A 13,403-nucleotide genomic window follows, 5' to 3' on the forward strand; every position below is an offset into this window, starting at 1 on the left:
CTCCCCACAGTCCGGGCGCCCCCGGGGTCAGCCCGGTTTGACTCTGTGAACCAGACGGGGTGCCCTGTGGCCCGGAAGTCCCCCCAGTGTTCCGTGGGCGACGCTGAGGCCGGGTCGCCGCAAAGCCTCCTCCCGCGTTGTATTTCGGAAGCACGTTTAGCAAACGCGGGGACATAGACGCCGCGCCGTCCCCGCCGGTCCCACCGCCGAGGTCTCGGTCCGTTTATCACGAGGGGAGCGGCACGCGCCAGGCACCGGGCACCTGCGCCGCTCTGGTGCCCGACGACGCCCCGGGGCGCCGAGCAGATGCCGCCCTGGACCGGGCGTTTCCGGGCGGCGGCCCCGCGAGGACAGCGCTGCGGTTTCCCTGGGCCTCCCTGTGAGGCCAGGAGCCCGGCCCCTGGGCCGCGTCCCGCCCTCCGGCTGTGGCCCTGAGGCTGCGGCTCCTCCGGGGGTGTGGCTCCCCGGGCCCTCCCCTCGGGCCCCTCCACCCACGGGCGAGGCTCAGGCGAGGCGGCAGGTGGGGCCCGTTAGGAGAAGCGCGGCTGCGGGCGGGCGGCCTATCAGGCGGCTCCTGTCCCGGCGCAGGTGCGGGCGCCATTCCCATCCTGCCCGGGAGAAGCTGCTGGAAGCCGAGGGGAGGGGAAAGCTCCCGACACCTGCGCCCCAGGACCCCCGGCACCTGCGCCCCAGGACCCCCGGCACCTGCGCCCCAGGACCCCCGGCACCTCTGGGCTCAGCCCCTGCCCGCCGGCTCCACGGTCTCCCGCTGGTAAGTCATCACCGTCTGCGTCCCTGTCGGCCTCGCTTTGGGGGACAGCGGCCACCCTGTGGCCTCGGGCCTGAGGGGGGGGCTTGGCCTTCGGTTTGTCCGGCTTGGTGAGGACGGACAGCCGGCCCCACGCCCCTCGCAGGCGGGGCCGCGGAAGGGCCTTCCCGCCGTTTGTGAACTGGGCCGTCTTTCCCTGGCGGATCCGCAGTGACCCCCGTCTTCGGGGTGACTTCTGCCCGCCGCCGTGAACCCGCCCGTCTCCCGGGCCGTGGGGCGGCTGATTTATCTGCTTAATAATGTCTCCGGCTGAACAGAGTTTCCAATTTTAATGAAGCCCAACTTACCCCTTTCCAGCGGCTCCTTCCTTCTGCGTATTTTAAAGACATCCCTGTGCGGCCGAGATCCTTGTATTTTCTTCCAGAAGCTTCCTGGTTTTAGGACCCACCTCAGAAGATGGGGTGCACGTGGTGAGGTCAAGGTTCACCTCCCGGGTGGGACCCTGTTGCCCCTCAGCCTGCCCTCCGACCCCACCTGTGCCCGCGGGGCGGCCGGGCCGGTGTGCAGGCGGGTCTCTGGCTCCCGCGGGCCCCCCCGCCCGCGGCCACTGTGGCCGGAAGTGGGGTGTCTGTGGGATTCGGTCCAGCTCCCCGTCCGGTCTGGCCGCCGGTCGGTTCTTCGGCTTTTCCTCTGAGAGCCGCGGCTGCGACCAAAGGCGGCGCTCGCCCCGCCCCGCTTCCCCGCTTGGCCCTCTGGCCCGCGACTGGCCCGCGTCACGGGGACGCCGCGGGCTGGGGGTTCCCCCTCGTTTTCCAGCGGGGCGGGCTCACCCGGACGTGGCGCTGTCTGGGGTTTCCACACCCAGGTCCAGCCTGGTCCCGGCTGCAGAGTGGAGGGTGAACGGGGAACGAACGGGGAGGGCCCCCACTTTTCCGCGTCTATCGAGGCGACCCCATGTCTTTCCTGTGTCACTCCGTTGGTTGATTTTCAAACGCTGAGCCAGCCTCCCCTTCCCGGGGGCCCCTCGCGGTGAAGGCCACTGTCCTCGCTGGACGCGGCCGGGCTCCCATGCTGGTTTTCGAAGCAGGATCTGGGCCCACGCGAAGGAGGCTGTTTCCGAAACACCCAGCGCGACGTCCCACCCTCCCCGCGGCCGGAAGGGCTGCATGGACCTGGGGCCATTTCTTCCTTAAATACTCAGTGGAGTTTGCCGGGGAAGCCACCGGGCTAGAGTTTTGTTTGTTTATTCTTTGCAGTGTTTTTAAGCATGAGATTTATTTCTTCCGTAGATAAAGGACTGTCCCCTTCGTCTATTTTTTCTTGCGTGAGCTTTGGCGGTTTCTGTCTGAAGGAGCCTGGTCTCGGTGACAACTCCCGGGCTGGGGAGTCCGTGGCCGATCGGTGGCCACACGGCGGCCACATCTCCCTGCGAGGCTGCTGGCTCGTGACCCCCCCTCCCCGCTAAACCGGCCGTAGATTTATGAACCTTATTGACCTTTTCAAAGAACCGGTGTTGGTTTCCCTGATTTTCCTTCCGTTTTTCTCTTTCCCCTTCCACTCGCTTCTGCGCTTTTGTTCTTTCCCTTCCCGCCGCCTGCTTTGGGGTTAATTGGCTCTTATTTTCCAGGTGTTGGTCTCGATCCAGACGGAAGGCCCACGGCGATTTCCGCAGCGAGGTTCGCTGCAGAGTCCTCAAGCCGGGGCAGGAAAGTGTCTGGAGAGACCCTGAGCTCAGGAGGGCGAGAAGCGGACCCGGAGGGCCGGCGCGCCACGGCGTGGCCTGTGGTTCTGCGCAGGGGCCTCTGGGTGCGGGCGCTGCAGGCAGGGAGCCCCGGGCCGGGCGTCCGCATGGGGGGGGCTGGCACGGTGGGGGCGCCAGAGGGCGTCAGGTGAGCTGTGCGGACGATCGGCCCACCGGCGACCGCGGGCGTCGGCATCCCGTCCCGATCGCTTCTCTCTCCCTGTGCGTCGGCCGATACTCGTCTCGTACGCTTGGTGCTCCCGTTGAACGCAGGCTGTCCCCAAAAAAGCGTATAGACCGTTTTGAATAATTATTAATTCCAACGGGTGAAATCTGAAAGGGGAGAAACGCCCCCTGAGCTCTGGGCTGTTGGGCGTGAGCAGGTCGTTCAGGATGCGCTGTGTTCGGTCCTTTCCTGGGTCGGCGCCTTCATCACCAGGCGCTGACGTCCCTCGTCTCACGCGAGGCTTTGTCCTGAGGCTCGTTTGTCCCCGGGCGGCGCTCGCTGGCTTTGGGTTCCGTTTGCCTGGACACCGTGTCCCATCCCTCCGCCTGCGGGCTGTGCGTGTCCTTCCGTCTGGGCTGAGGCTCTGTAGGCAGCCTGTAGCCGGGTCTTTTTTTTTTTTTTTTTTAATCCTTCAGCAACCCTGTGCCTTTTGATTGGAGAATTTATTCCATTTACATTTAAAGAAGTTAGTGATAGATGCGGACCTACTGCCGTTTTGTTCATTGATTTCCGGCTGCCTTGTAATTTCTCTGGTCCTTGCTCTGTCTCTTTCTCGCTTCATGACCTGGTGGTTTTCCGTGCGGTTAGATTTGTCTTTACCATAGAATTTTGCTTTCCGGTTACCATGAGGCTCACGTAAGACACCATGTATTTATAACGTCTATTTCAAGTTGAGAGCAACTGGAGTTTGAATGCATTGTAAAGCTCCGCGGCTTCGCCTCGCCACACCCCACATTTCATGGTTTCAGTGTCACAATTTGCATCTTTTATCTTGTGCAACCCTCAACAAATACTGTAGTTATAGTTATTTTTACCGCTTTTATCTGTTGACCTTTACACTAGCTTTATAAGAGATTAACCCCCACTTTACAGCATTAGATTGATCTGAATTTTACTATATATTTATCTTTACTGGTGAAATTTATACTTTCATGTGTGTTTTTTTCCTAATTACCACCCTTTTCTTTCAACTTCAAGAAGCCCCTGTAATATTTCTGGTGAGGCTGCTCTAGTGGCGGTGACCTCGCTTAGCTCTTGCTTGTGTGAAACTCTCTCCTTCAGTCTGAACAACGTGACCAGCTCAGGTGGCTGGAGCTTCGTCCCGAACACCAGAAGGGTGCGGGTTCAATCCCTGGTCCAGACACACAGGGAGGCGACCGATTGATGTTTCTCTCTCACATCGATGCTTCTTTTTCTCTCTCCCTCCCCCTCCCTCCCTCGCACTCTCTCTAAAAAAAAAATCAATGGAAAAAATATCCTCAGGTAAGGATTAACAACAAAGACGTTCCCCAGCATTAGACATTAGGGGAATATAAGTTAAACCCACAATGAGACATCACTACGCACCATCCGAACAACCGAAATTAAAAACAGGGGTAACGCCGAGTGTCGGAGAGGATGTGGGGAACGTGTGCCCGGCGCCCGGCGCTGGCAGGGCTGTGAACCGGCCTGGGAAACGCGTGTGGTTCCTTCCCACGCTCACCACGCCCTCACCCCGCCGCCCAGCGGTCGTGCTCCCGACGACCGATCCCAGAGAAAGGGAAACGCAAGTTCACACAAACTCGTATGTGGGTTTTCACAGCAGGTTTATTTGTAATAGCTCCAGACTGGAAACAAACCCGATGTCCCTCGACAGGTGAAGAGCGAACACACGCGGGCATATCGTCTATACAGTGGAATACTACTCGGCAATGAAAAGGAGGGGCTATTGACACAGACGGGGGCCTGGGCGGTTCTCGAGGGTCCTACGCATAGTGAGAGGCCCGTATCCGAAGGTTACGTGGCCTATGATTCCACTTGTGTCACTTCCTCTAACGACAGGCATGGGAATAGATATGGTGCCGGGGTCAGGGATGGGGGGTGCGGAGTGACCCCAGGGCAGCCTGGGGGAGACCTCTGGGGGGCAGATCAGGTCTGTATCTTGATGGTATTTACATGAATCTTTATACATGGGGTACATTTGCAAACACACACGTGCACACACACACGCACACACATGCGCGGTGCCTGCAAGAGCAGGTGGGAACTAAGAAGTGGAGCCTCGTGGACGTAACGGTCCCGGTGGACCGAACGGGTCCCCGGTGTGACGCCGTCCACAGGTACGGAATTCTCCCCAGTGGAGGAAAATGGGAGACTATGTACTATTTGTGCAACTTCTGTGACTCTATAATTGTTTCCAATTTTTAAAAAATGTAAAGACCTCCCAGGAAGTAGAACAGAAAGACGGTGCCGTGAAAGGTGCTGAGAGAGTTGCGGGCCCCACACCTCCCTCCGGCACCAGTTCCCGGGAGAGCTATCGGTGGCCCCGGCCAAGCCGTGCGGTCCGTGGGGTGCGAGCCCCCCTCTTACTCAGACGCTCTCCTCCTCTCCTTCCCGGGCCCCAGGCACCGGCCAGGTCCCGTCTCTGGCACCGCACGTGCACCCAGCCAGGGGAACTGGTTCCTGGCACGTCTGGCTGTGGCTGTGTTTACGGAGAAAGGCCAGGGCGGGCAGATACCCGAGCATTAATCACGACTACTTTGGGTGGTTTCTGTTTTCTTTTTCACGTTAAGCTGCTTTCTAAAGTTTTCTAATAAAAAGATTACTTTCGAGATAGGAAAAGTCAATACAAGTTATTATTTTATAAAATACCATCAGTGCCCCCCCACTGCCCACAGCCCAACTCTGATTTCTTTCTGTTTGCAAGGCGAGCTCAGCTGACCGCCTGGTCCCGGGCTGGGCCTGGGCCTGGGCCTGGGCCTGGGCCTGGGCCTGGGGCTGGGGCTGGGGCTGGGGCTGGGCCTGGGCCTGGGGCTGGGGCTGGACCTGGGCCTGGGCCTGGGCCTGGGGCTGGGCCTGGGCCTGGGCCTGGGCCTGGGGCTGGGGCTGGGGCTGGGCCTGGGCCTGGGGTGGCTTCTTGTCCCTGCACCCCCTCTGGGTGGGGGTCCCTTGCCTGTCTCCTACCTCCCATTTTTACCATGCCAACTCTTGTCTGTCCTTCAAGGTCTCGAGTGCTGACCTCCCCAAGGTCTCCCGACTCCACGGGGGAGGGGAGGGCCCCTCCTCCGTGTCCCCCATCACTCAGCGCAGGGTTGTCAGTTCAGTAGCTGCCTCTCCAGGCCGCTTCCTCGACTCTCATGCCCTCTTACATCCAGCCTCTCCACGGTCTGCCGAGAATGGACTTCTGCCTCTTGGGTTTCTGGCCATTCAGCCAAGGGGGTGCCCCCAGGAGAAGGCAAGGAGGGGGTGGCATCACCCAGGCTGGCTATCGTCCCCTGCAGGCCCCACCCAGTGCCCTGGCGGCCCTCGTCCCAGTGGGCCAAGCTGTCCTGCCAGCCATCCCTGTGGGTCCCCCACACCTTCTCACCTGACATGGTCCCTTTGCAGGCACACTCTTGAATTAGTCTGTTTTGGGGTGTCACTTCTTTCCTGTTGGACTGTGACTGGTACACTCTTAAGGGAGGGGACAGGTTTCATTGATGTCTCTAGCATGTCTGGTACACAGTAGGAGCTCCACAATTGTACACTAGATGGATAAGTGGATGGGTGGGTGGGTGTTTAGATGGATGGATGGAAGGATGGATGGATGGATGATGGAGGATGGATGGACGGACAGAGCAGGTGGATGGGTGGATGGATGGGTTGGTGGGTGGATGGATAGATGGATGGATGGATGGATGGATGGATGGATGGATGGATGGATGGATGGATGGATGGATGGAGGAACAGAGCAGGTGGGTGGGTGGGTGGGTGGATGGATGTGGGTCAATGGATGAAACCTCAGGAACATCCATTGGGGGTCCTGCTGTCTGCTCTGTGGTCACCCGGTGGAGAAAGCACGTAAGGCTTGGCCATGCACTTGGCCTCTGATGTCAGATGGTGCTGACTCTTCACCCCTCCCATGTCCATGCCCTTCGCCACTGTGGATGGGTAACCATCCCCCCTTGACTGAGCTCAGCCACATGAGCTGCTCTGGGACACGACCCCGGGGCCCGCTCTCAGCCATGGGCTGCTTTGCTGGAGGACAAGAGAGATGGTCAGAGCAGAGCTCAGTCCTGCCAGGGCCCCCGTCCCCACAGCCACCGCTGGGCAGCCTGGCACATGAGCAACGTGTTAGGGTCGGTTGTCATGCAGCATCACCAGGCCAATAGATGACTGACACACGGCCACTGTGACACATGCAGCCTCAGCCCCACAGGCCATCAGACCCTCTCAGTGGCCCAGTGCAGGGGGGAGGGATAGAGGTCGGTGACTTGCGATGGCCAGGAGGTCAGTGGCAGAGCCTTGTGTGAGCCCTGCTCTGGCCTCCCGCCCATTGGACAGACCTGCAGCCATAGGGTGGGGCTCATCGGGTGGGCACCCTCCCTCCTGCACTCAGAGCTCAGCACCAAGCCCACAGGGATGCTGACCTCTTCACTTCATAGCCCCCACCCCTCCTTCCTCACTGTAGGTTCCCCTTTCAGGCCAAACACCGCCACTCCCAGGAAGCCTTCCAGGCTCTTCCCAGGCAGGAGTTCCCACCCCTCCCCAGGCCCCCAGTGCCCCCAGTGCCCCGCCACCCTGAGCTGAGTCACCTGCCTCTGCATCTGGTGCCTGCTGGCTGGGGAGCTCCTCAAGGCCGGGGCAGGGCAGGTCCCTCTCCGGGCCCGTAGAGTGGTCCGCACAGAGCCGTGCACACAGCAGGCATCTAATGTGTGTACAGCTTCTCCTGTATGTGTCTACTCTTCAAGCCCACCATGAATTCCTTCAAGCAAGGACATGGTGATACATGCATTTGTGTCCCCAGGACTGGCCTGGTGTTGGCAGTTAGTGCCACCTCTGTCCCACCCTGGTGTCCAGTGAGGGCTGGGCCTCCGGAAGGGGCATTCTTGGCCACTCAAGGCCCCAAACTCTCTGTGTCCCTCTCTAGGTCCCTGCCTGTCCCCTCGAGCTCCTGCTTGATGGCAGGGCTCTTGGCGGTGACGTGTCCCTCACACACCTGGCCTATCTGGCCAGTTGCCCACCTACCTCTATTCCACACCGTGGTTCGCCATTCCCCATAAATAGCCAATTCTGTCTCCTCAGTGACAGGGGGCAGCAGGCTGAGGTAGCCTGGCCAGGACTGTGGCCATGTCACTGTGTGACCTTGGGTGAGGCAGGGCCCTCCCTGAGCCTCCACCCACCAGCCCAGGGCCCTGACTCCTCTCCCTGCACCTGCTGTCCTGGGCACACCCTCACCGTCCGACACCCTCACGTGTCGGACTCCCTGGCGCCGTCCTCTGGGACCCCAGGGTGAGGGTGGGGGGCTGGCTGGACCTGGGGGCCTGCCTGTCAGGTCAAGCAGGGACAGGCAGGGCATGTGGTGTCCACGGAAATCACCTGTTCCGAGGGGCTCCATCACAGGGGCCAGTGAGAGCCCCCCAGGTTATGTGCCCTGTATGAAGGCTCATACGCAGGCCTGAATGGGGTGGACTGGGCAGGCCAGCCTGGGGCAGGTAGATTGGCCCCATCCACAGCATGGCACGGCCACTGGCTGGGCAGTCAGAGCTGGGCCCTGTGGGAAACTGCTGTTTCCTGTCGGCCTCAGAAACATGCATAAGGCTGCAAACAGCTGCTGAGGAAGGGGCTGAGCATCCTGTCACCAGGGGAGTGCAAGGAGGGGCGGCCGATCTCCACACTGCTTCTAGCCCCACCTACCCTCTGCTGAGCCAATGGAAGCCCAGTCCTTCCCTGGTGACCCAGCAGGTCCTGAGAACCTACCACTGTCCCTGCTCGTGTCTCTCAGGCTCCTGTGGCTCCCAGGACCAGCTCCAGCCCTGTTCACGCCTCGCTGGGTCTTTTTCGGAAACAGAGCCCTAGTTGGGGAAGGGGTTTGCCCTGGATGGAGGGGCAGGTGGGGCCCTTGGGAAGGACAGGGAGGGGCCACCAGCCAGGCAGAAAGGGTGGTTGGCAGGTTTGGCACCTCAGGAGGGCAGCCCTGGGCTCTCCACCCCCCAGGAGGTGACTGTAGAACCTGGGGCTGGAGGTGGGAGTAGGACTCAGAAATGACGTGTCCTCAAAGCCTTGCTCTGGCTCCTGGTGGGACGAGGGGACCCTGTGGCTTTGGTGGCCAAAACACAGGAGCCACAGAGGGGGACTTCATCTGGGCTGGTGTGGGGACTGGTCCTCTCTGGAGAGCCTGGGCCATCAGTCCTGTTTGGAGGTGCCTCCAACCGATGGCTCCCTGAATTTGGGCCACACCACGCTGGGCAGGGGTGGGGCCCGTGGGGTGGGGATCTCAGGGCACCTTCCCGGGAGGTGGGGCTTCAGACATCACAGGGGCCACCCCCACCCCAAAGCCCCCACCATGCCTCTCACACTCACCCACTCCTCACACACAACCCACACCACCTACACCCTGTCTCCTCTGGCTGCCCACAGGCCCACGCACCCTCTCAGCTCCCAGCCCCGCACACCTGGTCACAGTCAGACACACGTGGCCACGGGAGGGACCCCAGGCCCCTCACACTCACCCTGCACACCCCACACCCCCAGCCCCTTCCTGCCCATCCCCACCACCTCTGGATCTCAAAGCTGCTGGACAGTCTCCAACCCCAGTCAGCTGCCCACAGGCTCTCGTGCACCCCCAGGGTCATCCGGGGTCACTCCTGTTCTCAGGACAAGAGCTCAGTGGTGACCGCCTGGAACCCTGAGCCCCCCTCCAGGGCCCACATCAACCAGACACAAAAGAAACCCCAAGTCTTTCCCTAAATCCCATAGTAAAAACCCCGTACAAACAAGTATTTGGTTTTTTCCTTTGCAGAATTTTTTTAGTAGACATAGTCTCTCTTTCTCATTTTACAGCAAACATTGCAAATATAGAAATATTTCTCCTGTACATTAGGACACAACAGAGAGTGGGGGTGGGCGGAGCACGCCCCGCCGCGCCCCTTCCCACACCCCCGCGTCCACGGGCACCCCCTCCCCTGAGTCCCCAGGGCTCCGGACACCCCGAGGCCGCTCGGCCACCTGCAGGCACTCTCCCCTCTTTGGTGGCGCCCAGAGGTGGCAACAGAGAGACGACCAGACAGAGTCCACAGAAGACCATGGACAGAGATCATGCGAGGAGCCGGGGGCCATGCTCCCCTCGTCTGGTGTTTTGTCTTTTTAAGAGAACTTTACTTCTATTGTTTAAAAAAAAAAAAAAGAAAGAAAAAAGAGAGGAAAAGGCAGGAGGACTCGAAACAGGAAAGATACTGGAAAAAGTCCCCCCATCCCTAAGACACAGTTTTCCGAAGTCCCTTGTGTGTGTGTGTACAGTGTGCACATGTGTGTACAGTGTGCACGTGTGTGTACAGTGTGCATGTGTGTAGTGTGTGTAGTGTGCACGTATATACAGTGTGCACATGTGTGTACAGTGTGCACATGCGTGTAGTGTGCATGGGTGTACCGTGTGCATGTGTGTATGCAGTGTGCACGCATATACAGTGTGCACACGTGTAGTATGCACGTGTGTAGTGTGCATGTGTGTACAGTGTGCACATGTCTGTGCAGTGTGCATGTGTGTGATGTGCGCGTGTGTACAGTGTGCATGTGTGTACAGTGTGCATGTGTGTGATGTGCGCGTGTGTACAGTGTGCATGTGTGTACAGTGTGCATGTGTGTGTACAATGTGTGCGTGTGTGTGTACACAGTGTGCGTGTGTGTGTACAGTGTGCATACACAGTGTGCAGGCGCGTGTGCATGTGCTCACGCAGTGCGTACCTGTGTGCGTGTGCACGGACAGTGCGTGTGTGTGGACAGGCCGCTCCCACCCTGAGCGCGTCCCGGGGCAGGTCCGTGTGCTGTTGTCCCCGTCTGCACCCCCGTCTCTGTAGGGCCCGTCTCGCCTGCCGTCTCATCCGTGCGTGTGCACGCGTGTGGGCGGGTGGGCGCGGCACGCGAGTCTCTGGGTTACGAGCGGCGCGGGCGCCCCTCTGGCCCAGGCCCGGCGGCTCAGGCCTTGTGCTGGGCCGACACGCCCTTCCAGTAGTCCAGGATGTCGTGCAGGTCCTCGTCCTTGGCGAACTGCACCTTCCTGCGCAGCGCGTGGCCGGCCGCCATGAACTCCGCCTCGTCCCTGTGCCGCCGGCGGCTCAGGCGGAAGCGCTCCCAGAAGCTGTGGGAGGCCCTGCAGGTGTACTCGGGGCTGGAGGCGTAGCTCAGGTGGCGGTACTGCGGGGACAGCGGCGAGTAGGCCAGGTCGCGGGGCCTGGGCCGGGTCAGCGGCTCCAGGATGGACGCCTTGCGGCCCCCCAGGCTGCCGTGGGACGCGGGCCCGGGGGGCTCGGGCGGCTCGGCGGGGTGGGAGCCGGGGTACGAGTGCCGGTGCTCGCCGTAGGGGCGGCCCTTCTCCGCCTCGGCCCGCAGCGCAGGGGCCTCGGGCGTCACCGTGAGGATGGCCTCGGCCGCGGGCGAGCTCTTCTCGATGTACTTCGCCTCGCTGGCGGCGGCCTTGTGTGCGCCCGCAGCCTCGGCGCCGTAGGCCCTGGGGCTCCGCGTGGAGCCGCTGGACGAGGTGCTGGTGCGCGGGGGCCCCGGGGCGGCCTCCACGCTGTGGTGACGCTGCAGGCCGTGGCCGAAGGCGTCCTGGTACATGGGCGACAGGAAGCCGTGCTTGCCGGCCAGCGGCTCGGCCAGCAGCACCAGCTGGGGCTCGGCCGCGGGCCCCGCGCCCGCCTTGCCGCCCTGGAAGGCGGTGGCCTCGGACTTGAGCGCGTCGATGCAGTTGTTGATGATCTGGTTCACCTTGTCCACCTCCTTGGCGATGGTGGAGATCTCGGCCACCGAGCTCTGGCTGTCGGGGCCCTGCCGGGCGGGCTCCCCGGTGCGCACCTCCATGTAGGTGCCCTTGCTGGCCTTGGGCGTCTCGCTCTCCGCCAGCTTGTACGGCTCCCCCTCGCCGGCAGCCGCGGGCATGAAGGGGATGCGGGTCACGGCCTCGGGGCCCAGCAGCGGGCCCTGGGACAGCGGGGCCAGGCCGGGCACCTCCATCTCCGGCCCGTACTTGAGCTCAATGATGGTCTTCTTCAGGCCTCCGGCCGCCCCGGCCGCCGCCGTCTTGTGCTCGTCCTCCCGGCGGCGCCGCCTGCGCAGCCCGTAGTAGACGGCGCCCAGCACCAGCACCATGCCGAAGAGGCAGCCCAGCACGGTCATGATGTAGTGGGTGGCGGTGGAGGGGCCGGGCCCGGGGCCGGCGGGGGCCGGCGGGAGGGGCAGGCAGAGCGTGAGGCAGGTGTGGTTGTGGAGCAGCCCCGAGCTGGTGGACACCACGCAGTAGGTGTAGTTGGTGAGCGTGGCCAGGTTGGGCAGGCGGACCTCCTGCTGCGGCCTGGTCAGCCTGTAGACGGTGGAGGGCTTGCTGTTGTTGAAATGCTCCAGGGTGTACACGCGGGTGAAGGGGCTGGGCAGCTGCACCGTGAGGGTGGCCGAGTTCTGCGTCAGCTGCTTGACCTTGATGAGCGGCCGGGCCTCCGCCTGGGGGGCCAGGGTGGGGAGGGCCGCCGGCGGGGTGGTGCCGTCGCCCGAGAAGCAGTCGTCGGAGGCGCAGGGGCCCTCGCTGGGCTCGGGCGGGGGCGGGGGCGGCGAGCGGCCGGGCGCCGGGCGGGACTCGGGCAGCGGGGGCGGCTGGGCCGCGTAGGCGCCCTCGGTGCACACGGACTGCAGGGCGCTCAGGATGCTGCGCCGGCCGTGGCGGCCGCGGCCCAGGAGGGAGTAGCCGGAGTAGTGGGGCGGGGACTCGCACTGCATGCGGTCGTAGGTCTGCGTGGCGTTGGTGAAGGCGGCCAGCCAGCGCAGGAAGCCCAGCAGCTCGCAGGAGCAGTAGAAGGGGTTGCTGTAGAGCTCGCAGGCCGAGAGCCGGGCCAGGCCCGCGAAGGTGGCGCTGTGCAGCCGCTGGATGCGGTTCATGGACAGGTCCACGTTGACGATGTTGGGGCACTCCCAGAAGGCGCCGGGCGTGACCACCTCGATGAGGTTGGCCTGCAGGTACAGGTACTCCAGCTTGCCCAGCCCGCGCAGGGCGCCCTCCGTGAGGTTGCGCAGCCGGTTGTAGCCCAGCTGCAGCACCTGCAGGTTGAACTGGCCGGAGAAGGCGCCGTCCTCGATGTAGGCGATCTCGTTCTTGGTGAGGTTGAGGTACGTGAGGTTGCCGAAGCGGCTGAGCGCCGCGTACTGCACGCTGTGGATGCGGTTCTCGTTCAGCCGCAGGTCCACGATGGTGCTGTTGATGTGCTGCGGGATGGCCTCGTAGGGCGGCTGGTTCTGGCTGCAGATGGCCAGCCACACGAAGCCCTTGTCGCCCTCGATCAGCCAGCAGTCGCCGCGGGCCAGGCCGCCCGCGTGCAGCAGCGTGGCCGCCGCCACACAGGCCCACAGCGCGCCCCACGGGCACCGGGCCATGGGGACCGCCCTCGCTGGAGACCCCGCTCTGCCTGCCCGGGGGCACCGGGTTGGGGGCTGGGCGGCAGCCCCGAGGGGAGGAGGGAGGGAGCCCACGCTCTCAGGCCCGTCCTGTCCCGGGCCGCATGGTCACAGGGACGGAGCGGCCCCGTCACTGCCGGCCACCTCCCGTCGTCTGCCCGCTGCGTCCTGCCACCTCCATGGCCTCCTCAGCCTGGGCGTCCGCACAGCTCCACCCCGAGCCCCCGGCTCAGCTGGTCCTGCAGCAAGACAGAGAGACAGCCGGTCAG

The 13,403-nt window shown here is 62.7% G+C and overlaps 1 protein-coding gene across 1 annotated transcript; it reads right to left on the reverse strand.

Moving 5' to 3' along the window:
• Positions 1-10,584: 10,584 nt before the first annotated feature.
• ELFN1 (extracellular leucine rich repeat and fibronectin type III domain containing 1) lies at positions 10,585-13,128 on the reverse strand. Its single transcript, XM_087816126.1, has one exon. It carries the CDS (start codon positions 13,111-13,113, stop codon positions 10,669-10,671), a length of 2,445 nt encoding a protein of 814 aa, XP_087672252.1. The 5' UTR covers positions 13,114-13,128; the 3' UTR covers positions 10,585-10,668.
• Positions 13,129-13,403: the final 275 nt, after the last annotated feature.

Source organism: Miniopterus natalensis, chromosome 4, assembly GCF_054644295.1.
Source record: "Miniopterus natalensis isolate mMinNat1 chromosome 4, mMinNat1.hap1, whole genome shotgun sequence".
NCBI lineage: Eukaryota > Metazoa > Chordata > Mammalia > Chiroptera > Miniopteridae > Miniopterus > Miniopterus natalensis.

Bases quoted from the DNA above. Each gene is read 5' to 3' on its own strand.
- ELFN1 (XM_087816126.1), bottom strand. From the start codon at position 13,113: ATGGCCCGGTGCCCGTGGGGCGCGCTGTGGGCCTGTGTGGCGGCGGCC.